Source organism: Grammomys surdaster, unplaced genomic scaffold (assembly GCF_004785775.1).
Source record: "Grammomys surdaster isolate TR1022 unplaced genomic scaffold, NIH_TR_1.0 134, whole genome shotgun sequence".
Taxonomy (NCBI): Eukaryota; Metazoa; Chordata; class Mammalia; order Rodentia; family Muridae; genus Grammomys; species Grammomys surdaster.
Genome location: NW_021604592.1, coordinates 2,256,180 through 2,279,310, shown reverse-complemented (window position 1 = coordinate 2,279,310; position 23,131 = coordinate 2,256,180). Strand labels below are relative to the sequence as shown.

The following is a 23,131-nucleotide window of genomic DNA, read 5'->3' as shown; positions in this document are numbered from 1 at the left end:
GGATCCGGAAACCCAAAGAGATGCAAGCTTTTCCAAGTTGCATTTAGGCCTGAGCCTTCTCCCCCTGGATACACCCTTAAAAATACTACTACTGCCAACTCTTCTACTTCTCTCATTGAGCTGAGTTTTTGTTTTTAAGTCATATACCAAACAGCAGTGACCCTGGAGAAATAACCAGGTCTTATGTGACCAGGACTTATGTGATCAGTAGTTGGGGGTCGAGGTGGGGACACGAACTCTCTTTTCCCTGGTAAACTCGTCAATACTTGAAAAGCTTTCAGACTTTAACTGAAGACACTTTTTCTTTTTTTTTTTTAAATTTCATTAAACACTAATTCTACTCAATCTAGCATGATATTTGATATGGTTGTTTTAAACGGTTGAATAAATACCAGTATTTAGAATGCAAAAAATTGAATAGTATTAAATTATAACTTTTATTTATAAAAAATTAAGCCTAAGTTTATACATCTATACATTCCAAGACAAGTGTTCTTCTTTCCCTCCCTCTCTTCTTCCCTCCCTTCCTTCCTTTTGTTCTTTCTCTTTCTTTTCCTTTTGCATTTTTTTTTGAGATATTGTTTCTTTCTCTTTGTAGTCCTGGCTGCCCTAGAACTATATAGACTAGGCTGGCCTCAAATTCAGAGATCTGCACGCCTCTGCCTGAGTTCTCGGTTAAAGGCATTGCCCAGAAGACAAGTTTGCTAAATGCACATTTTAGCAAAAAGTATAAGGATTCATAGATGTGAATTTATTTTTAAGAAGTATATATTATTTACAAAAACCCAGAATAGAGAACTCTTAATTCTTTACTAATATAAAATATTAAGAAATTTCAGGAGTCTGGAGAATTGGCTCAGTGGTTAAAAGCACTATACTGACTGCTCTTCAAGAGGACCCAGGTTCATTTCCTAGAGCCTACATGGTGACTCACAACCCTTTGTAATTTTGATTCCCTGAGTCATGAAGAGAAGAGGGGACCTGAGACTCTCTTCTGGCCTCCTCAAGCCTCATACCCTCTAGGAGTGCACAGAAATGCATTCATACAAAACACCCATACATGTAAAATAAATAAGAATATTTTCAAAAGAGCATTTAGGAGCTTAGGCAGAATCTGAAGGCCATAACGCAAATAGCCAAATGATCTTGAAAGTCAACAGAACTCACTAAAAAATGACATGTGTACAAAACTTCTGTAAGTAGATCAAACCGGATGAACAAAATAATTTTTAAATTTAAGTTCTACATAAACTAAATTGCACATATAGTTTTATTATGTGTAGTTAAAATCATGATGTCGTATGAAAATAAACTGAAAATTGAGTTTGAAGTTCTCTGTTGGTTTGAAGAGAGTTCTTTTCAAATACTTTCCACTACAGCAATTGCATAGGAAGAAAAAAAATTTACTTCAGAATAGTGAGCCTTCAGAAGATGGATGGATAAACCAAATTCCACCCCTAATGTAAAGCCTTAAGATTCCTTGGGCCCCTGAAAATGAGTCTAGAAGTCATTGTCATAAGACAACATATATACACATAATATTTTAAACTATAAAACAGGATACATAAAAATGAAATGCTTTGTTCATGGAGAAGGGATAAATGTGAACTTAACCAGAAATGAAACTTCTCAGTATTGACCTGAAAGAAACTAGCAGACTAAAGACATCTGAATAGGATAAAACATTTATAGTTTTTCAAGGTTGGGTGCTATCTAAACTTTGGGCTATACTATGGAAACACTTTAATGTCAACTCACCGTCACTGCAATGTATATCTTTATTTTCATACAAAACTCGTGGAACTGCATCTAAAATAATAAAGGAAATACTAACTTTAAAAATAAAACTTTGAATTCAATGTAAAAATTACGGATTTCACTAAATAATTATCTCTCTGTGTGTGTGTGTCTCTGTTCTATCACTCTGTCTTTCTGATTCTGTTGCTGTATGTCTTTGTCTATGTCTCTCTCTCTGTCTCTCTATCTCCATTTCTCCATCTCTGTCTCTCTGCCTCTGTGGCTCTGTTTCTTTCCCTCCCTCCCTCCTTCCCTCCCTCCCTCCCTCGCTCCTTCCCTCCCTCCCTCCCTTCCTCCCTCCCTCCCTCTATCCCTCCCTCTTTCTCTGAATCTGGAGTTCACTGATGAGTTAGTCTGGCTACCCAGCAAAGGCCAAAGATCTGCTTGTCTCTATCCCTGCCACCCCACTTCCAAGCTCTGAGGTTACTTACTGTAGCAACATACCCAGAGTTTTGCTTGCATTCTAGAGATGCAACGCAGGTACTCACATACAAAAAGCAAGCACTGAACTGGCCATTGCTCCACCCCTCACCATGCATTTCTAAGTAAAGCTGACCACTACAATACATTCATCCAGCTATTGCTTTCAAAGCGCAAACAAGAAATTACTTCAAGTTGGACAATACTGCAGAAACATCTTTACCCTAAAGGTAAACTATTACATTTTCTTCTAGCTCTGTGGTCGTATGCTATAATATTCTAAATTGTCGAGTGAAGACATTCTAGCTGTTTTTTTTTTCAAGTATCTGGAAAACTAAAAATCCATCTAAAATGTTCTAGCAAATATTTATGGACAAATGAATGCATAAGCGTTCAAGGTGCTTTAAAGTATTCATTTAAAAAGAAAAAAGGCAGTGACAGAAGAAAGGCGTGCAGCACCACAGAGAACCAAAGTATTGGACTGGACCAAGGATCTCCCTGGACAGGGAAATAAGAATAGATTTCACTGGTGGAATGGAGACGGGTGGAGTTGGGAACAGAAGGGTTCAGGTGGGAGGGGGAGGGATTACTGGGAGAAACAACTCGGAATGGGCAGGGGTCGGGGGAGGGATTTCCCCTGGGTAGAAATCAGGAAATCCTTTTGCTCTGAGGTAGAGACCCAGTGCAATAGAATCTATAATAGTAACCCCAGCAAAAACTCCTAGCAATGGGGGGCACAGATCCCCAGCTGGCCGTCCTCTGTAACTGAGCTGGATCTTAAGCGAAGGGATTGGAATATCAATTCAGGCATAACACATTCCACCTACAGTTTGTCCTGCCTGCAGTGTTCTGGGGCCAGAGAGTAGCTGAATTGACATCAAAAAGGCCAGAGAGACTTCATCCGGGAACTGATGGGAGCAGCTACAGTGGTCCCACAGGCAAACACAAAGAGGAGCTCTCTCTTCTAGTAGAGGAAGAATGGAATAAATGGAAGGAACCAGATGGATCAGGGACAGGACAAGAACACGGCCACAGAATCAACTGACAGGGATTAAGGGGGGCTTCAAGACATTAGGGAGCCTATAGGGGTCTGACCTAGGTCCACTGCATACACATTACGGCTGAGTAGCTTGGTGTTCTTGTGAGATTCCTAACAGTGGGAGCACGGGCTGTCTCTGACTCTTTTGCCTGCGTGTGGGACCCTTCTCCTACTGGGTTGCCTCATCAGCCTTGATGTGAGGGCACATGCCTGTTCTCACTGTAGCGTGTTATGCCAAGTTTGCTCGATGTTCCTGGGAGGCCTGCTCTTTTCTGTGGGGAAGTGGAATGGGGGTGGATCTCGGGGAGAGGGGAGGTGTGTGTTGAGGGGGTAGTCTGCAGAAGGAGAAACAGAAATCAGGATGTAACGTTTGAGGGAAGAGTAAAAAACATCTAATTTTTGTCATACAAGAAAAAAAATATTAAGGAAAAATGATCCATCAGTATACCTATTTCTTTTAACTAAAGAATCCCTGTTATAACCAGGAATTCGTCTAATACTGTGTGATTCTTTTGCGGGGGAGGGGAGGGACGCATTGAATCTTCTAAGCAGAATTTTGGTTTAAGGCCCGTCACTGAGTTTGAAGGGCTCTAGTTCGAGAACTACGCATATTCTTGATCATGCTCGTAAACAAATATTTAGCAGTAGGATTTCTGCTCTGAAAGGATACATTTTATTTAACTGAATAATCTATTCCTGTGCATTAAGGAGTGAGACTAGCGTCCTTACCAAGCATGTGTTCTAGTGCCGAGTGCTAAGGCTCCAAGGGTAACTTTTAACCTGTACTTCCTAAGCTATCATGTGGCCCCTAAACATGTGCTCTAATGTAAACGTTTACCATCGTTATGAGAATGCTTATTTCTCCTCACTCTACCTCTCTCTATATGAAGAAAAGTCCAATTTTCAGGAGAAAACTATTACTTCCTCGTTTAATTTTTGGTTTTGATGGCTAATAGATTTAAACACTTTAAATACACCAGATGCTACTTTCCGTTATGCTGTGATAGGTGGGACTATATGCATTTTACCTTTTTTACTTTTGATTGCTTCCAATGACCCGTGCGGTTTCTCAACGGTCTCATTTCTTGTTGGAGAATTCCTGTAAATACAGTACCAAGCAAGTCCAAGTCAACAAGGTGACACACTCTCTAGTCTTAGGTGAGTGCAGTTATTCGGCAAAGACAAGAAATGGTAGATTTCATTCTACAACACCCTTTCTAGCCTCCAGTGAGGTGGTTGCGATCTTATCTCTAATCAGTAAATGCATAGTTGAAGAAAACAAGCTGAGAAACCTCAGAAAGCCTGGATCCAACAGAGGTGATTCAAAAATGCACATTTTCACTGGGATCTCTGCCTAACATTCCATAACTTTGAAGCCAAGAGCCTTGGAAGTCCTGAGGCATAGCCTGAGAATGTACACAAAATTAAAGAAACAGGCGTGGCTATAGGAAACAACTGGAGTTGCCAAAGCGTGTGTTCTTACCCTCCCTGGTAACCCACAGAGACAGCAAAGGTTGTTTATATCTTGGCACGATCACTTCGTTTTCTGTGTTGTAGTAGTAACCAAATGCTCAGCTGGATGAACCTCTAAGTCCTTAAAACTGGAACTAAAATAACCTAAACGGCAGTCAGAAATGTGTCTAGTCTGGATAATAGAGAACACTGGGCACTGTGGTCTCTAGCCCTTGACGTGTCTTTCCTGTGTTATTATGATGCTTTGCTGTCTGTCACCCCATTAAAATGGAGATAGTAAATAGCATTTGCTCTACACAGGAACACCGTGAGAATCAGATAAAATGCTAGTGCCAGAAACTGTGCTGAGCATGGCAGCGAGGAATCTCAGCAGCAGCAGGCAGGAAGTCTTAAAAAAACAAACAACAACAACAACAAAAAAACCCCTAGGCATTAAAGCGATTTTGCTGACTTCTAACTAGTATTTTTATCATTGCCTAAAGTCTGCTTTCCTTTGGTGTACACATCAAAATGGAGGTAAAAATGCAGTGATTCCTTCCAAGGGATGGAATAACAGATAAAGGGTTCCTAGCAGGAGAGAGGAAGTTTTTGACGGTGGTGAGATTTTCAGTAGTTACCTTTGGTTACCTTTATTTTTGTAACGATGGCGATCCAACCCAGGGCTTTCTACACAATCAAAATCACTCTGATAAAGGAGATAAATCTAGCTGAAGTCTAAATTAAAGACAAAAATGTAAGAATCTGCCATGAAGAAGGACTTCTAGGAGACTCATTCAACAGATTCATCCCTGAAATTCACATGAATAGAGTCTGGCTCTGGAGTGAGAACTTGTACACAAAAGCATTGTGCAGTTCTTTGTTGGATTTTTTTTTGTGTGTGTGTGTGTGTGAATAGATCATTTTGAATTTGTATGTATTTTCTCAGAAAACATTTCCACAGAGCAAAGTCCACATGCTACTTTATTTCCAGGAGCGTTGAAAATTAAGGTAGTCTCCCCTACCCCTTAGATTGAGCCTTGGCTCTCATGTATAATGTTACCCACTGCTGCTGATGTTCCGATTCCGTTTTCTTACCCCATTGCTGTGATACAAGCAAATGGTCTCTCTGTATTTCTAAGGAAGGATGAAGTCATTAGATCCAAGTGCTGAAGAAAACTGCAGAACAATAGTTGTTCTGTACGTGTGTTCTGAAGGTTAGTATGCCAGTATTAGCTTTAGCCTAATGTCTTAAGCTGCTGATTTGTTTTAGAATCTATTCTCCCTCACATCTACATGAGAAGTATGGTCCTCCCTGTAAGAAAGCATGAATGATCATGAAATAGACATACTCACTGTTAAATCCGTAAAGATAGTTTAAGCTGAGTACTTAAGAGACATTTCTAGGAGCATTATGAAAACTTTTGATAAATATCAGAAATAGACTTGTCAATATTAATACAGAAAGGTATTTTTTGGACATATATGGCTTTCCTATAAAGAAAATGTGCCCTTACCACAAATGCTAAAATGGCCACTGAGTGGCACAGGAACACAAAAGGGAAGATACATTGCTTCTCATCACCTATCTGCACTTCAGTGTGACATGCACAGAAGCTTTCTTACGTAATACTCCTGGAATAATACAAGGTAGTCAGCCTAAGTCATAATTACACGTAAAGAAATTGAGTCTTAAAGGACTTTCTTTGCTTGCTATCATCAATAAGCTCTAACGCTGGAACCTTTTGATCCGATTTTCTGCGATTCAGTATGGTTGCTATCCTTTATAATTATACTTAACAGTGACCATTATTACATTGTTTTAAGGAAAGAAAATCCAGTCTTCTCATTTTAATCAGTGGATTGTTGAACCTGGTCTTATACGAGGTTCTGGAGATAACTCGACAGGGAATAAATGTTCTAAAGCTTGCAAATCTCTGGGGGGAACTTAGTGAACATTAAAGACAACACAAACAGGCTCTGTGGGAGGTTGGCGTCTGTTCTTTGTGTATCTATACTGATACACAAGGCAGTCTTGGATGATTAGAGTGAAGGCTAAGTAAAAAAGGTGGCTTTACATTGTATTATTTAAAACAATTTTCAAGCACACAGGAAAAACCTCTTTGGATTTATTGAGTGAATAAAGCCAACGTTACAGAGCTTTTGCAATCAAAGTGAATGTTAACGGTAGGTGATGTTCTAAGAAGTCCTCAGATGCAACACTATTTGTATTTTTAATTACAAATGAGTTTCTTATAGTCACTGTCTCCTGACACAGAAGGAAATAAGGGATAAGGGAACATTGCTGAAACTATTCCCAACAGTGACTCTAAGGGACATAAATGAGTGTCATATCCCTTAGCCTTTCATCTCACTGGGAGGCTTAGGTCTAATTCTGTTTTCCTGGCAGTAGAAAAATCAAATGCTCTCTTAATTCTATCCATATTAAAGAACAGCAAAACTTTAAGTGCATCCCCTTTGCCAGCTACTAGAGGCATTAATATCTCACCTGTCTGTCCCCTCATGGCTACCTCTCATTAGAGCGGACAAGAAGATGGGGAAAGAACTCTCTAAAAGCAAACCAAATAAAGCACAGTATAGACTTATAAAATTAGATTACGTTTTTGTTCAGAATAAAGTCATGCTTTCTAACTCCCAAATAAATGTGCCTGCTGTATCTAGCTCCAGGATGATGGATGGTTCGTAACACAAGCCCCGTCTAATCTTGCAGATGCTTCAGTAATCCAAAGGTACAGATCACGAGGTGAAACGATACTGGAATGTTTAATTTTAAACATTACTTTGTAATGGAGTCCCATCTTCTTTTGGAACTGTTGGATGTCTTTTTTTGTTACAGGGTCTGATGACCACCAGAACCATTATGGTTTCAGTGCTTGAAAGTCATTTATTTTCCAGACCATGAATTTTTGGGCACACTTCTTTTTTTGTTGCTCACTTTAATGTAGGCAAAGCCTTTTGAAATCAATCTTTTAGACTTAAGATTTCTTGGATTGCGCAATTCAAATTTGTGGCTCTCTTACCATTCCAGTGGATGTAGCTGTGCCTTTTTATTCGTGAGCCAAAATTGTTCAAATACATTTAAGAGAGACCAGTACTGGGACAGGACTGAGCCAGGCGCTGCCATATCATACAATTCACCCATCAGAGACTGAATCCCAGGAAGAGTGGACGGGAAGAGCTGAGAAGAAATGTTCAAAGAAAACATCAGCAAAACAGAAAAAGGATCAGTCGAAACTTTGAAAAGTAATTTGAAATGTAGTATTACAGATACTCATTATAGTTAGTTGGATATTGTTTGGTCAAGAAATTATTTATTTAAAAACCTGTTGGTCAAGGGTTGGGAGGATAATATCGTTGCAATGAAAGCAGGAAGACTCCCAGTTAGATCTCCAGATGCTACAAGAAAGTCAAGCATGACCTCATTCAGCATCCAGTATGGGAGGCAGAGACTCACGGACCCCCTGAGCTCACTGAACAGCCAGCCCAGCCTAGTTGATGAATCCTGGGCTAATGAGAGACTGTCTCAGAAAACAAGGCAGACAGTTCATGAGGAATGACAGCTAAGGTTCTCTCCTGACCGCCACATACTTACTGGTATACACTTGCTCTTGTACATGCACACACACTCACACACACACACACACACACAGAGAGAGAGAGAGACAGAGACAGAGACAGAAAGAGACAGAGAGAATCTATTGGTCACTATTATAATTTAAATTTTGGTACTGTTTTCAAGACTTTTAAAGGTTGCTTTTAAATGCATTATGAAAATAACTGATGAGCGCATGCCTTTAATCCCAGTACTTGGGAGGCAGAGGCAGGCGGATTTCTGAGTTCGAGAGTTCGAGGCTAGCCTGGTCTACAGAGTGAGTCCAGGACAGCCAGGGCAACACAGAGAAACCCTGTCTCGAAAAACCAAACCAAAAAAAAAAAAAAAAGAAAAAAGAAAGAAAGTAACTGATGATCACATTTCTAAATGGAGTCGCTTTTTTTTCCCCCTTGCTTTTCAGTGACTATACATGGGTCTCTCTCTCTCCTTTCCAGCAATCAAAACTTGAAAACAGCCTGGTAACCGAGGAAGTCAGGCAGTGGGGAAATAGAGAAGTCCTTTAGTGCTACAAGCGAATTAAGCCAGGGTGAGAACTATGAATCTAACAAAAAGAGGAAATTGGTTATCTTGTTTCTACTCTGAGTCAAGAAATTGAGGATTATCCTTGTTTCTTTACTTCTCCTGTTCCAGCAGAGGCCATCAGCATCACAGTATTTTGAATGATGAATTTCTACAGGTTGAATGGGTGTCTAAACCACTGAGATAGATTGTTATTTAATACATGCAAACTAATTAAGATAATAAGTATATTTGTTACATTGTCTTAGACTTATAAGGTTACTCTCAGTCCTTTATACTATGGGGCTAAATTGTATAAAATACGTCAGTCTTTTATCAGTTAGCTTGGTCAACTGGTTACGACTCACATAAGTAATATTTGTATACAGGCTGAAAAAAACTACAAGGAATATCTGAACCTTGCATCAAATTAGTAACTTGACAATTAATTTTAAATACTATTTTAAGGTAGTTTTATACAAAGAAATGTCAAGTAAAATACAAATTAATTTTATTCTATAGTCTACATTAGTGGCAGAAAGGAAAGAAAACACATTAGACATAGACAGTCATACAATCACTGAAGCTTTGATATTGACCAATAAATTGATAAGCATGCTAAAAGTACCAGGGTGAGAAAAACATGTCATTGTACAGACTGAAACTGGTAAGAGCTGCTATGAGTATACCACTCACATATACTCTAGTATTGGACTCTTGCAATATTGTTACTACCAATTAAGACTAGGCCATTTTAAAAGTCCTCTTATGTTAGGTTATGTTTAATTTTGTTCAAAAGGGTAATACAAAGTAACAACTATTGGTTTCTTGTACATGACCCAAAGCTAAAAATGAAAGTCCTTAGAGAAATATCAGCATCTTCTCCAGAGAACCTTGACAACCTGTCAGCTACTATGATGTCATATCCTTTACCTTTGGTAAATTTCATACTATTAGCAAACTCTTAGAGCCAAGCATAGACATTTTCCCAAAAGGACAAAAATAGCTCACAAAAGGGTTGTAAAGAAATATCTGTATGTGATTTGAAGGGAAAAATCGGGCAGTTTATGGCTAATCTATTCATATCACAATGTCAGTCACCAAATGGAAAGAAATGTCACTTGTGTTTTACCAGTTGGAATTGTCCCAAACTCCCAAGCTCCTTTACAAAAGTCCTAATTGAGTGAATTTCCTCTAAAGACAGGCACTGATTTAACTCCTTTTGATAGTTTCCATCCTAGAAAGAAAAAAAAAAAAGAAAGAAAGAGTAAAAGAAAGCTTTCAGCAACCAGGACCCAGTTAAATCATCTTTCCTCGTCCCCACTTAATAAATTGCTCAAACTCTGTAACAGCTAAACGTATTAAAGTTATAAGATACATAGAAATGATTAGTTGTCACAGCAATATCCCAAGATTAAAAAAATAAAAATAACTGATAAGACTGACTGTCTGAGCTAAGCCAACTGTGCCTTAGTAGAGAGGTCAGGGAGGTGGGTACAGGTGATAGAATAAGCAGGACCACGGTTTGGGAATTCGAGACTTCCCTCGGGCCTTCAGAGCTCTAGAGGTGAAAATACCAAAGAGTATCTGTGCAGGAAGTCCCAGCTCAGAGTACTGCCGGCAGAAGGTTTCATAGACTTGCAAGCGCACCTACCACCCCAGGTTTTCCAGCATCTATTTTCTTCCTAGTGTGACCCTGAGATTGAACGACACTCTGGGAAGAGGCATATATGACAGACACTGTCAGTACCTTTGTGAGAATTTTTACATTCTCCTCTTCCAAATTCTCCAAATATGGGGTTCAAAAAAAAAAAAAAAGGCATGAAGGAGTATAACACTATGATAACCTGTACAGAATTTTTAGTGTATAAAACCATTGTGTTAGCCTAGCATAAAAAAATCAGCACTACTCTGAAACACTCAACCCTGGTTGCCAGCATCTAGCTGACAAATGCTAGCAATCATGAATATTTAAGCTTACCACGAATGCTCCTGCTCTCTCGGGCCTCTGCAACATCTCAGAAACCATGGAAAGCGAAGAGGCATTGGAGAAGAGGAAGTCGAAAGTATCCCTTAAAAGAATTCTTTCCGTATTTTGGTCCTCCACGCTGAAATTCTCATCATCGTGAAATTTTAAGTGCTCATGTACCTTTGAAGGAAGAGAGGTAGAGACAGTACAGTGAAAGGAACTCTTAAGGCCTGATTTAGTTCAGGTTGGCTTGTAGACCAGACCTGCCATCTAGTGGTCTTCTGGAGGCTAACAGTTTTGTAAACCTGAGGACCGTTTCTGATGAGGGAAGACGCCGTTCTTTAAATGTAGAGAAGGAGCGTGGGCCATTTCAAGGATGCATTTGTTTATCTTGAAACTCTTTATATCTCTCCACGGGAAATAGTACATGATGTCTTTTCCAAAACACGCGTTTTAAAAAGTGAATGACCATTTAAAGATTTCATAAGATTGAACATTTTATAGATGAATTTCAAAGCTGCAAATATTATAGTTTGGGAAAAAATAAATACTGGTGGAGTTGAACTCTGGTTACCCATTAAATTATTTTGTTCCCCATTCCTTCCCACTTTATAATCCAATAGATAGCTTTTTAAATAAATTAACAGAGTCAATTTTTAAAATGTTTACCACTGAAGGCTGCTTAGAAGAAAAAGATGCTGACGAGAGGTGATCTGAGAGAGTTATAACTCAAAGCAACCTAAGGAAAAAAAAGCTCACATTTATATATACATGTGCCAGGAAAATATTTTTAAAATACACAGGGCTTTTTATGCTTTTGAATTAAAATTTAAAAATAGTTTGTTTGTATTGCTAGGATGAAACCTATGACCTAGTGCAGTCAAGGCAGGAATTCTACCACTGAGCAGCCTGTCTAGTCCCCATGGATTTCTTAATTAAAATTCAGACCAAGGACAGAGTTATCTCTTTATGACACCACGCAAGTCCCTGAGTCATCTTCTGTTTGCTATTATCGATATGTTCTGCTTTTCTCCATGAACACATTCTTGAATCAATACCATCTTTGTTCATGAATTCGGAGAAACTATAGGAAACCTTGGGTTTGTCTGGTGTGTCCGAAATGGTCATTAGAGTTCTCCATTTGTTAGAGCCATGGGTGCATAAGCCTGTACTGATTGCGATGCGAGTTATTATTAACCAACTGTAACTGTTGAAACATGCTCCCACCCCCCAAAACACACACTTCATCCTGCTTACTCACCTGGAGCACCACAGGATATCCCGAATCTCCATAACCAATATCAAAAGTTAAAAGCTGAAAACACTGTCTACATCTGGAAGGAAAAATCAGAAGGTAACAGGACATTATAGTCTCTTTGCTACACTTACTCTACTATGATAACATTGTTAATAATTGATACCATTAAATTTCAATAAGTTAAAAGATCAGTGGCATGCATGATAGGAAATTATGTGAAATGGATTGTGGGTTTGAATCTCCTTTGTTCAGGAAGGAAAATGCAAGTAGGCCTCCATTTTCTATGATACACTATGGCAATTATTCCATGAGAACCTTAATATGGGGAGCTGTCTCCAAGACAGCCATTGCTAACGTGAACGTGTGCAGAAAGTGTGAGAATGAACACTTCTCTCTTTTTGGAAAACTAGGGTTAACATTTCCTTAGAATAAAGCAAATAAGCTATAGTCAAAGAAGTTGAGGTCTGAGAATAGAAGTGACCAAATTTTGTCGTCAAAAGCTCTTGTTTCTTTCTCAGCATTTTGAAATCATTAGGACAACTGAGACCAAAGCGCATTATGTCTAGGTAAAGTTGTACGCAGTTGATACTTAGTATATTTGATGAAAATACATTAAAGGGGGCTACAATTTCAAATTGACTTTAGGATCCAAGCATAATCTTGTAGACCCAGAACTTAGGAAGTGGAGACAGGAGAATCATAAATCTGAGGCTAGTGTAGGTTGCAAAGTAAGATTGTTGAAAAAAAATGATAATGATGATGGTGGTGGTGATGATAAACCCTATATTTTATTTCTACTCACTATTTGGATACAAAAAATGGCATGTAACAAACTCTGAAGTTTTAGAATCTGTAAATAAGGCCATGCATGTTTAAAAGATTATATTACAATGTATTGACATACAATCTTCCAAGTACTATTTACTTTCAATAATTAAGTTTTTTAACTAATAAATTTTAGAGCCTCCCTCCCTCCCTCCCCTCCTCCCTCCCTTCCTCCCCCCCCCCCTCCCTCCCTCCCCCCTTCCCTCCCTCCCTCCTTTCCTGCCTATCTCTGTCTCTGTCTGCATCTCTCTCACCTATGGAAGGTCTTTGGTCCCAGACTAGATGTGTCACTAAGCACCTCAGCTACCAACAGGAGCTTGCTAATGGCTTCTCTCATGCTTCCCAGTGCTTGTAGAGGTGAACTGGTCCTCAGGAATGTCTCAAAAAACATCTGCAGCTAGGGAAAAACAAAAACAAAAAGTTGGCATGGCAAAATAAATTTCCCGTCTGCCTATTGACTCCAAGGTAAGTGATGGGAAGTGACCCTTTAGGCTAGGTCTCCATGACAACTTCAAACACAAAAAACTCAAATACCTTGCCACTTAACTTGGTGTAGTGTGAGGGTCGCAATCTGAGCTCTGTGGCTTGACTTGTGGTTCTATCAGTAAGAAGAGTGGACTTCGGACTCTCTCCCCAAATTTTTGTTTCCTTCCTTTTACCCACTCACAAGAGAGCTATGTACCCAACATGGACAAAAAATATTGGAAAAACAGTATAAACTATGACCAATTTTCTGCCTATATCAGAATAAAAATATTTTTTCAAAGTTGTTTCCCTTAATCTCATTTTTCTCTGGGAGCAACCTAGATACCCGGAGAACAATGTGGGAGAATCACAGAACTGAGGTAATGTTTTAATCTAAGATTTCCCATGATGGAGAAGATGGGGTGGTATTAAAGAAGAGAAGAAGCACAAGTGTCTGTGTCTTCTTTGTGGACAATACTGTTAGCCTCACAAACTTTCCTTCTTTATTAAATATTCAGAGTCATCAGACAACACTACCTTTTGAAGACGCTTAGCATTACAGTTCATGTCAATATTTTTCAAAAATATAAACTAAGTCTTACTGAGTCACAGACTTTCTCTAGATAAACACGAGCTTTCAAAGATAAAGAACAAAAAATATTTTTTGAGAAAACATGCAGCAGGTATTTGGTTAATTCTTTTGGAAGAAGAGGCTAAACCCGTCAGAGCTGCAGAGCTCACAAGCACACACGGAAAACATCCGTCATGATGATCACGAGGGACAAAGGTTGGCAGAAATCATCTATGGAAAATGGTAACCATATCTTTAAATCGTGCCCGTGAAATTCCCCAACATAAACAACAAAATACCGAGTCCATAAACTTTTACAAGCCAAAACCAGAAACCTAACGAGACCAGACATTAATACCCTAAGAACATATCATCGACATCTGGCAATTGAGGTATTTTTCTGTTTTACTTAGGAAAATGAATGTAGTAATTGTATAATTAAAAGAAAACAAATTAATGCTAACAGTAAAATCGTTAACATCCGTGAGTCAAATTAGAATAACATTTCATGTTTCTAAATAAAAGCAATATAAATCTCACTCCATTCACCATAGTATGCAGGAGAGGTTGATAATGACATTTGTGCATTCTTTCCACATAAATGTCATCTGAATGTCACTTAGCTTAAGGTTAATGATATATCAATGTTGAAAAGTTCTCCTTAGCATATATGATATAGAAGACTGAGTGTCATATTACAGCCTCCATATAGGAGAACAGCTAATTAGTATTTTGGGGTTGTACTTACTCCCCTAATGTGGAAATGATTCTTTCTCCATTAATAACTAGGATAGCCAGCAGAGGACACAGAGTCTATTCACTTAATTCACTTGCACTTTTGGTGAGACTTCTATCCTGTAGAAAGCATGAATTCTGTGACTTGGGGACACATTTCACAGCGCTGTGGTTACATAGTGGTTACACTCCGGCTCTGTGCCACATGGACACACCATGAGATTAATAGCCCTTCTTGTTCTGTATACTTATTTAACTTATCCAGCACAATGTCAACAAACATCACATGTCAGAAGTAAAAGGAGGGCCATCAAGTATGTGTGTGTGTGTGTGTGTGTGTGCGTGTGTGTGTGTATGATCAATCTGCACCAAGTCTTCCAGAGAGAGTATAATACATTTAATATTCCCCATAACCAAATCACTTAGACTAAATGAGCAACTAATTCTTGTTTCTGTTTATACTGAAGACTACTATGCTAATGGTATTTCCTTTGTAAAATTATCTGGGATCTGTTCATCTCCGTGTACTTAGAACTCAAATGCACAATAACAGGTGCTTGATGACTTCATCAGAATGTATCCTATCAGAGACAATTTGATATCAGTACCTGAAAAACATTTCACTCAGGAGATGTCATCTCTCCCCCCAAAATCCAAAAGGAGCAACATAACATCACCTTGCTGCTCATTTGAAACGTGGAGACATAACCTAAACATTAAGCAGACTCTTCTATCTATTGAGAATGATGGATAATGCTTTTATTTTTTTCATTTTTTTTTTTTAGTCAGTGCTGGATGTTGCCTTTGTGCATGTTTAGTAAGTTTGTCATGGCACTGTGACATCCTCTCTCCAGTCAACATCTTTAAGTCAAATGAACAAGACAGTGTAACTTCCCAAGGATATTAGGGTCTTGAACAAAAACTCAACTCTTTAAAAAATAGGTGTGATGGTATACACGTTTGATGCCAAAACTCACGAAGCAGAAATAGGCAGATCCTCTTGAGGACGGACGGCTTGGGTTACATAGTTCATTTACAGCCAATGTAGGCTACACAGTGAGACACTGTCTCTGAAAACCCAAATCAAAACAGGCAAGGACAGCAACAGAATGCATAAAGCTCCTCACGATGTTACTCTGTTTTATAGACTACTCATTTTCCTGTCTGTGCAACACCACCACCCAAATTTAATGCCAAGTAAATGAATAGAAAAAGACCGTGTAAGACTGCAGTTGTAAAGATGGGCAGCTTAAACAGCATAGCTCATTTGTGTGTATAAAAAAAAAGATAAGTAAGATGTGATAGCATTTACAATGTAAATCCATTCAAACATTGGAGACATGAATAAGTGAACCACAATCAAGATTTTACTATAAATTTGATATCTTAAAATACTTTGAAAGTGTCCTAATTATTCACCTGATTTGTATACATCATCACCATCTCAATATTTTTATTCTCTCATGAGAGACTGGACAAATTATTGCCCACTTATTGATTGGTTCTCGATGAACACATGCTAATAATTCTGTATCAGACCTGTTGATCTTCTTGTGTGCTCTTCTCTTTAGACTGAGATATTTTAGGCTGGGAATGACCTCCTTTACTTTTGACATCCCAGTACCTGAGGCAGGATCAGTGTTGAGTAAGGTTGTTAAATGAAGAGTCCTAAATATGGCCTTAGAGAAGCCCCAGAAACGTTCATTGGAGGAATTGTTTACAATAGCTTTCAGATAATGTATTTTTAAAACAATGTATTAGGCTAGAGATATAGCTCATTGGCAGAGGATAAGACTTTGGGCTTAGTTCCGTACCACAAACACATAAGCTACACAGTATTTGTTTCTTGTGTGCATCTCACTAGAGTGAAAGGATATGCATTTTCTTCATAGTGACTTTTAATAAAGCCTTTGAGAACAGGAGCTTACGGCTATTTGAGAGAGATTTTAAGACAAGAAAATTTAATCCTAGAGCTAGAGAAAAAGACGGAAGATTAACAAATATTAGTTTTTCTTAAAGTCCTAGACTAACTTGGAACCTTTAGCAGAATACTAATATATTTTGACCTAAGCTTGTGTGTCATAGCATTTTACCAAAATAAATCAAGTTCCCCATGGCTTTTTTTTAGTGTTATGGTGACTACAAGACAAACATTTTGTCTTCTCTGACTGAAGAGTACTAGAAATTTAAATATTAGTATTTACATTAAATATGAAAAATGGTAAACAATACTGCCAATTACTGGAGAAATACACACTAACACTACAGCAAGGCAAGCCCTCATAATGGTTAGGATGACTACTATCTGATAGTTATCTTCAAAAACACATATAGTTATAGATATCAGGAAGTACATAAAGGAATTATGATCCTCAAACTCCATAGAGAATGTAAAGAAGTGATTTCTCAAAAGCAAAAAAGAATAGATTTATCATTGGCTCAGCAATGCCCATCAGAAGACATGAGGTCAGATCATAGAGAAAGAATTGCACACACATGCTCATACCACTAATAGCTTCAGTAGCTCAAAAAATGGAAGCAACCAAGTAGACTTTGACAAATGAAGGGATATGAATAAATATTCTATAGAGTCACAAATATTATCTAGCCTTCAGTAGGAGAGAAATACTGTAACTTGCTACAGTGTGGATGAACCTTGATAACATTCTCTAAGAAAGAATTCTTCTCAGAAGCCACAGATCCTTTCAGTATGAGGTGTCTCAAGAAGTCAACTGAAGATTTCTCAGACACTGGACCACCAACCAGGCAGCATACACCAGTCAATATGAGGCCCCCAACACATACAGCAGAGGACTGCTGAGTCTGGATTCAGTCAGAGAAGATGCACCTAACCCTCAAGAGACTAGAGAGAGGGCCTAGGGAGTTTAGAGGTCTGGTTGGGTGGGAGGTGAGTGGTGGGTACATCCTCGTGGAGACATGGGGTGGGAAGGAAGTATGGGATATGGAACAATTGGAAGGTGGACAGGAAGGGGGATAAAATCTGGTGTGTAAAAAATAAGTAAAGATTTAAAAAAATGAATATATAAATTCTTGTCTTTTGTTTTATTTTAGTTCATTGAAAATGGTTTCTTTTAAGGTAAACTGTGGGAGAACTGAATGAGGTGGACTTAAACTAGGATACTTTTTGCACATTCTCTGGAATTAAATCAGAAGATTAAATACTAGGATGAGCTCTCTGCTCACAACGACATAAATGGTTTTATTAACTTGTACTTCGTAATCATCTGATGCGGTGACGCACATTCTAACCTTAGGAAATCAGAATACAGATTGTGTGTGATTGATGCAGTTTCACACTTAAACGTCTTGACTTCTCCCACAAGAATGCGAGAGACGTGGAAAGAATCAGAATGCAGGCATCCAAAGGGGCTGTGAAAAGCATAAAAAATTAACTATTTGCTCCGAATGGCAAAGCCTTGATTGCATTATATTCAACCTTCTCAGAGAACTGCCAGGCATCCTTCATCATTCCTTTTAGACTTTCTCTGCAGGAAATGAAGGAGCAGAGAAATTTTACCATAAAGAGCAAAAGCTAAAGTTATAAAGGTTTTATCATTGAACTATGCATAGAACTATTCAGTTTCTTTACATAAACGCCATTGTTCACAGCTCTCTCCACTGACATTAAAAGACAACCCTTCTTTACGCCGCAGTAAGACCAGATGGCTCATTTGCAAACTTTTCATCTTTTATTATCATATGAAGATGATATTGATACTTAATATATGTAACATATATAAATATATACTGTGATGAGCAGTAAACAAATTTGCAAATACGATATATTAAGAAGGTTCCTATTTCAAAGTGAAGGCAATTGTTCAGTGGTAACGAGCCTACTGTGCAAGCATTTGGGTCTAAGTCAAAATTTTTAGTACCCACTTAAAAGTTGTATTGGGGTGCATGTCTGTGACCCCAGCACTAGGGGAACAGAGAAAGGCAGATCCCTGAAGCCCACTGGCCAACAAGTGTAAATAAATTAGTGAGCACTAGGTTCAAGTGAGGAAACTTGTCTAAAAAGCTAAGCTAGAAAATCAATTCTGGAAGACCTCTGGCCTCTAATGCAAGTGTACGCGTGAATACCCACACTCATTTATGTACGTACACAAACAAGTGCATAGGCCACATCCATACACAGGATTCCTATCTCACGTGTCTATAAAGTGTAAAGAAGTCCAAAGGGAACTATCTTTTGTGTATTTTAGACATTTTATGCAGATACTCTAATTTACATCTAATCATGTTTCATGGTCAAGCACAGAAGGAAGGAAAAGTCATTATAAAAAATTATGATGGTCTCTGTGAGCTAAAAAGATGACTGAGTGATTAAGAGAGGATGCTGCTTTTGCAGAGGGCCCAAGTTCAGTTCCCAGCATGCCATGCAGCTCACAACCACCTGTAGCTCCACATCCAGGGGGATCTGATGCCTCTGTTCTCCAAGAGTACACACACTTGCACTTGTGTATTCACCTGTACGTGCATGTTCCTGTGTGCACACATTTGAGTACACACACACACACACACACACTTTAAAATAATAAAATAAAGAAATAATGGTCCCTACTGGTACAACAAAGAAAATGATACAGCAATTAGTCCAAACTTCAGTGCTGCTGTGTTCAAGTGTTGAATCCACATTGGCTTCGTGACAACCCATTGCTATTTTCATAGGCATCTCTTCAGCCTGTCACAGCTCTCTTACATAAACAAAATTCAGGGTTTTACACACGCTGTTTTAAATGAGCATCTATTTATCAGTCATAATTTTAAAGTTGACAGTTTTATATCTGGTAAGCGCAAAGCTATCTTGCACAAATTGATGGGGTTTGTTTGTTTGGTTGTTTGGTTGGTTGGTTGGTTTTTTGTTTTTTGTTTTTCTTCCAGTAGTTGAGGGCTGACTTCTATTCTTTGACAACATATATTATCTTCCCCATTGCTACCTAGTCATATCTATGAAGATAACTTGAACTACATCTGTCTTCAGTTCGTAGAAGACAGGAGTCCCCAATAGTTACAGTACAGCCTCTGCCCTTGGTATCACAAAGCACATTTTTTAAAAAAAAAAAATATGAAAACAAAATAGTAATAGCTAAATTTTTTTAAACATTTTTTTAAGTCCATGAAGCCTAACTGGATATCCCACTGCCAATCTTGTGACAGAGAGCCAAGACCTTCTATTTGCATATGGTTGAACTCTTTGGAATTGAAAGTCCTGTGACTAACAAAACTTCTCTTATATGTGCCTATTTCACTGTAGTTAGAGTGACAACATAAAACATTTGAAAGGAAACCTCAGAGAAGAATTCTTCTAGGTTTCTTGACTTTGTTTTCCACAAAATTCGAAAGCTGTTACTTGCACGCTTGTTTTACTGAAATGTTTAAAATCAGCTTTGCCATATTGACTTGTGTGAGGAACCAACTTGAACACAGCATGCTTGCGGCTGGCTGGCTCTGAATGCTTGCTTAGGACCTCAAGCTGTGAAGGGGTAATTAAGACATTCTATTTGCTGGAGATCTGAATCCTAATCCTAACTGACATTTATTAGCTGGCTCCACTCCACTGGGTCATGAATCTTCCGTGTTTTCATCCTTGGAGGAGGTATGAACACACACCTCCTCCCAGGTGTGTCAAAAGTTTCAGATGGAGCAATTTAAGTGAACAGATAACGCACGCTATGAAGAGACAACTGGTTTAGAATATTACATTCCTCAAGGCTCAAGCTTTTCGGGTTTCGTTACACCTTATCCGGTCTACAAATCGTGTACGTTTTTTCCGCGCTCCCTCCCAACTCCCTCCCCATCTCCTTCCTTAGCTTTCTGCTGCTGGAACAAGATAACTGAGAAAATTACCTTAAAGGAAGAAAGACTGCCGGGAAGGACATTTGAAATGTAAATAAATAAAATGACTAATTTTTTTTTTTTAAAGGAAGAGAGACTGGCTCATGGTTTCTGGTCACTGTTGTTGAGTCATTGTCTAGAAGTGCACCATAATTGGAAGACACCTCATACAACTTGAGGAGCAGCAAGGGGGTGGGGCTGAGAACAAGAGATCTCCCCCAAGCACATACCCTTGGTGCTGTACTGCCAGTGAGTAGGCTTCCCCTCCCACCACTGAAGAATCGCGTCCCACACATTCTTCCAATGGAGCTGAAATATCACCCACTCTGACGTCGCCTCAGTTTTGCCCATGCTGAGCAACCTCACGGATCCTCTTTACTGTGCCAGGAACTCTGAGTGGCTTATTGCATTCTGTCCCATGCTGCAGTTGCTTATAAATATGTATTTTTGTTCTGCTGCTGCAGATAGCGTTTCTTTTGTGAGTTCTTTTCCATGGTGCCAGCACGTATTAGCCATTCTTTGAATGAGTCTGGAAAATAAGTGCGTTGGATTAACCGTGGGTGGTTATGGAAATAGTCCATATTGCTTTCCTTTGAGTGGCTTTGGACTTCATGATCAAAGGTAAATATTTCACGGGAGCCTGAAGAACTAGATAGGTATGTTTCTTCCCCATCAATGCTTATGAGAAAATTGTTCTTCTGTCTCTTACATGGTGAAGGTATACAGCCATGGATGAGCAACCTTTTCCAGTAGAGAAGTCATCAGACAGAATGCCCTTTCCCTCTTCTCTCAAGGTCTCTTGCATCTAATTTAAATATTTCCTTATTCTCACGTTTGTGTTTTAGCTGGTCAAGCCTGACGATAAAATGACCTAATGGGAAAACACCAGACTCCTCACTTCCTATGACTTCTGAGATAGATTACTTATATTCTGGTGACATGGGATAAGAACATCCACTCTCTTACAGTTCTGGAAGGTAAAAGCCTTCAATGGGGTTTCCTGCTAAGGCTCCAGGAGTCAACAATGTGCTGCTCTCCCCACCAGCTTCTGGTGATTGTTGACATTCTGTTGAGTAAGAAGGTCTAATCCCCTGCTCAGTTTTTATGATCTTTTCTCCCTCTAGACCTCTTCCTCTTCTGTAGCAGTCGTCTCTTCTGACTTTGTCATCTATCATTGGATCTGGAGCCGACTATTAAATCCAGGATTGTCTTAAATGTGATGGTTTGAATGAGGATGGCCACCATATGCTCATATATTTGAATTATTGGTCCCTTGTTGGTGAAACTGTTTTCAGAAGGATTAAAAGATGTGGCCCTGATGGAGGTATGTCACTGATACTAAGGCCTTAAAATCTCATGCCAGTCCTTTAACCTGTGTGGTTAAAATGTAAGCTCTCAGTTCCAGTGCCATGCGCCCCACCATGATGGTCGTGGACTCACTCAGTCACTGTAAGCAAGCCCCCAATTAAAGGCTTTCTTTTATAAATTGCCTTGGTCATGGTGTCCCTTCACAGAAATAGAACAATAATGAAGGAATTAGCTTAGTACATCTCCCAAGATACATTGTCTAAAAAAATGTCAAATTCATGGTTTTTAAGGTTGGGATGCAGATATATCTTCAAAGATTTGTATGTAGAGAAGTAGTAAGAGTTCAATCTGCTATAAAACCCAAAATCTTACAGAGAGCTTGATTTTGAAGGGCTGTTCTCTAGCTATTCTTAAGAAGCTGTGCACTGCTACTAGATAAAAATACCCTGAATATCCTGATGGTTGATGGGAGACACAGAACCACGTTATCCTCATGACCCTGACACCCTGAAAATAGCCAGCTCTGTGACTGAGGCCAGGCTACACCATGCAGCTGGGAAACTAGCAGCTCTCCACAGAGATCGGTGGTCAAGCTACAGTCAAGAGAAGCAGTGGATGTCTGTGAGAGAAAGCCGGTTGGGCAATGATTCAGCTTCCGCCTCCCACCTTGTCGCTCACACTTCCCCACAACGATTCTTTAACTATATTTGTTTTACTAAAATTTTAAGCTAGCATAATAAAGTAGTGAGTTCCATTATGTCATTTTTAAAAATATTTTCTCCTCATTTGTTCCCCTTCCCATTATCGTCCTTGTACTTCTTGCTCTGTCTACTCCCCCTTCCCTGGTTCCATTCTTCTTCTCCCATCCAAGTACTAACCAGGCCCGACCCTACTTAGCTTCCAAGATCAGATGAGATCGGGAGCATTCAAGGTGATGTGGCTGTAGACTCCCTTCCTCTTCTCAATGTTCCCCCTTTCCACTGCAGAGATACCAGAGCATTCATGTTTACCACTGCCCTATTCACAATAGCTCAGAAATATAACCAGCCTAGATGACTACCAACAGAAGGCTGGAAAGGGAATGTGGTACAAGTGTAAACTAGGTTGCTTTCAGTTGTGAAGAAAAATTAAAATGTAATACTTTCAGAGAAATGAACAGAATTGGAAATCATTCTATTAAGAAACACAAGCTGCCCAAGATGCAACTCACAGGCCACATGAAGCCCATAAAGAAGGAAGACCAAGTGGGGGTGATTCGGTCCTTCTTAGAAGGAGCAACAAAATACTCAAGGGAGCAAATATGG

General features: G+C 39.0%; 1 protein-coding gene across 1 annotated transcript in view; it reads right to left on the bottom strand.

Moving 5' to 3' along the window:
* Nucleotides 1-23,131, bottom strand: part of Cped1 (cadherin like and PC-esterase domain containing 1) — a 255,612-nt gene that overhangs the window by 115,159 nt on the left and 117,322 nt on the right. The window contains exons 7-13 of the mRNA XM_028762605.1: nt 13,144-13,286; nt 12,068-12,140; nt 10,819-10,986; nt 9,970-10,074; nt 7,747-7,904; nt 4,285-4,355; nt 1,759-1,809 (exon numbers count right to left, since the gene is read on the bottom strand). Coding sequence (XP_028618438.1) covers nt 1,759-1,809; nt 4,285-4,355; nt 7,747-7,904; nt 9,970-10,074; nt 10,819-10,986; nt 12,068-12,140; nt 13,144-13,286 — 769 coding nt within the window. The remainder of the gene's footprint in view (nt 1-1,758; nt 1,810-4,284; nt 4,356-7,746; nt 7,905-9,969; nt 10,075-10,818; nt 10,987-12,067; nt 12,141-13,143; nt 13,287-23,131) is intronic.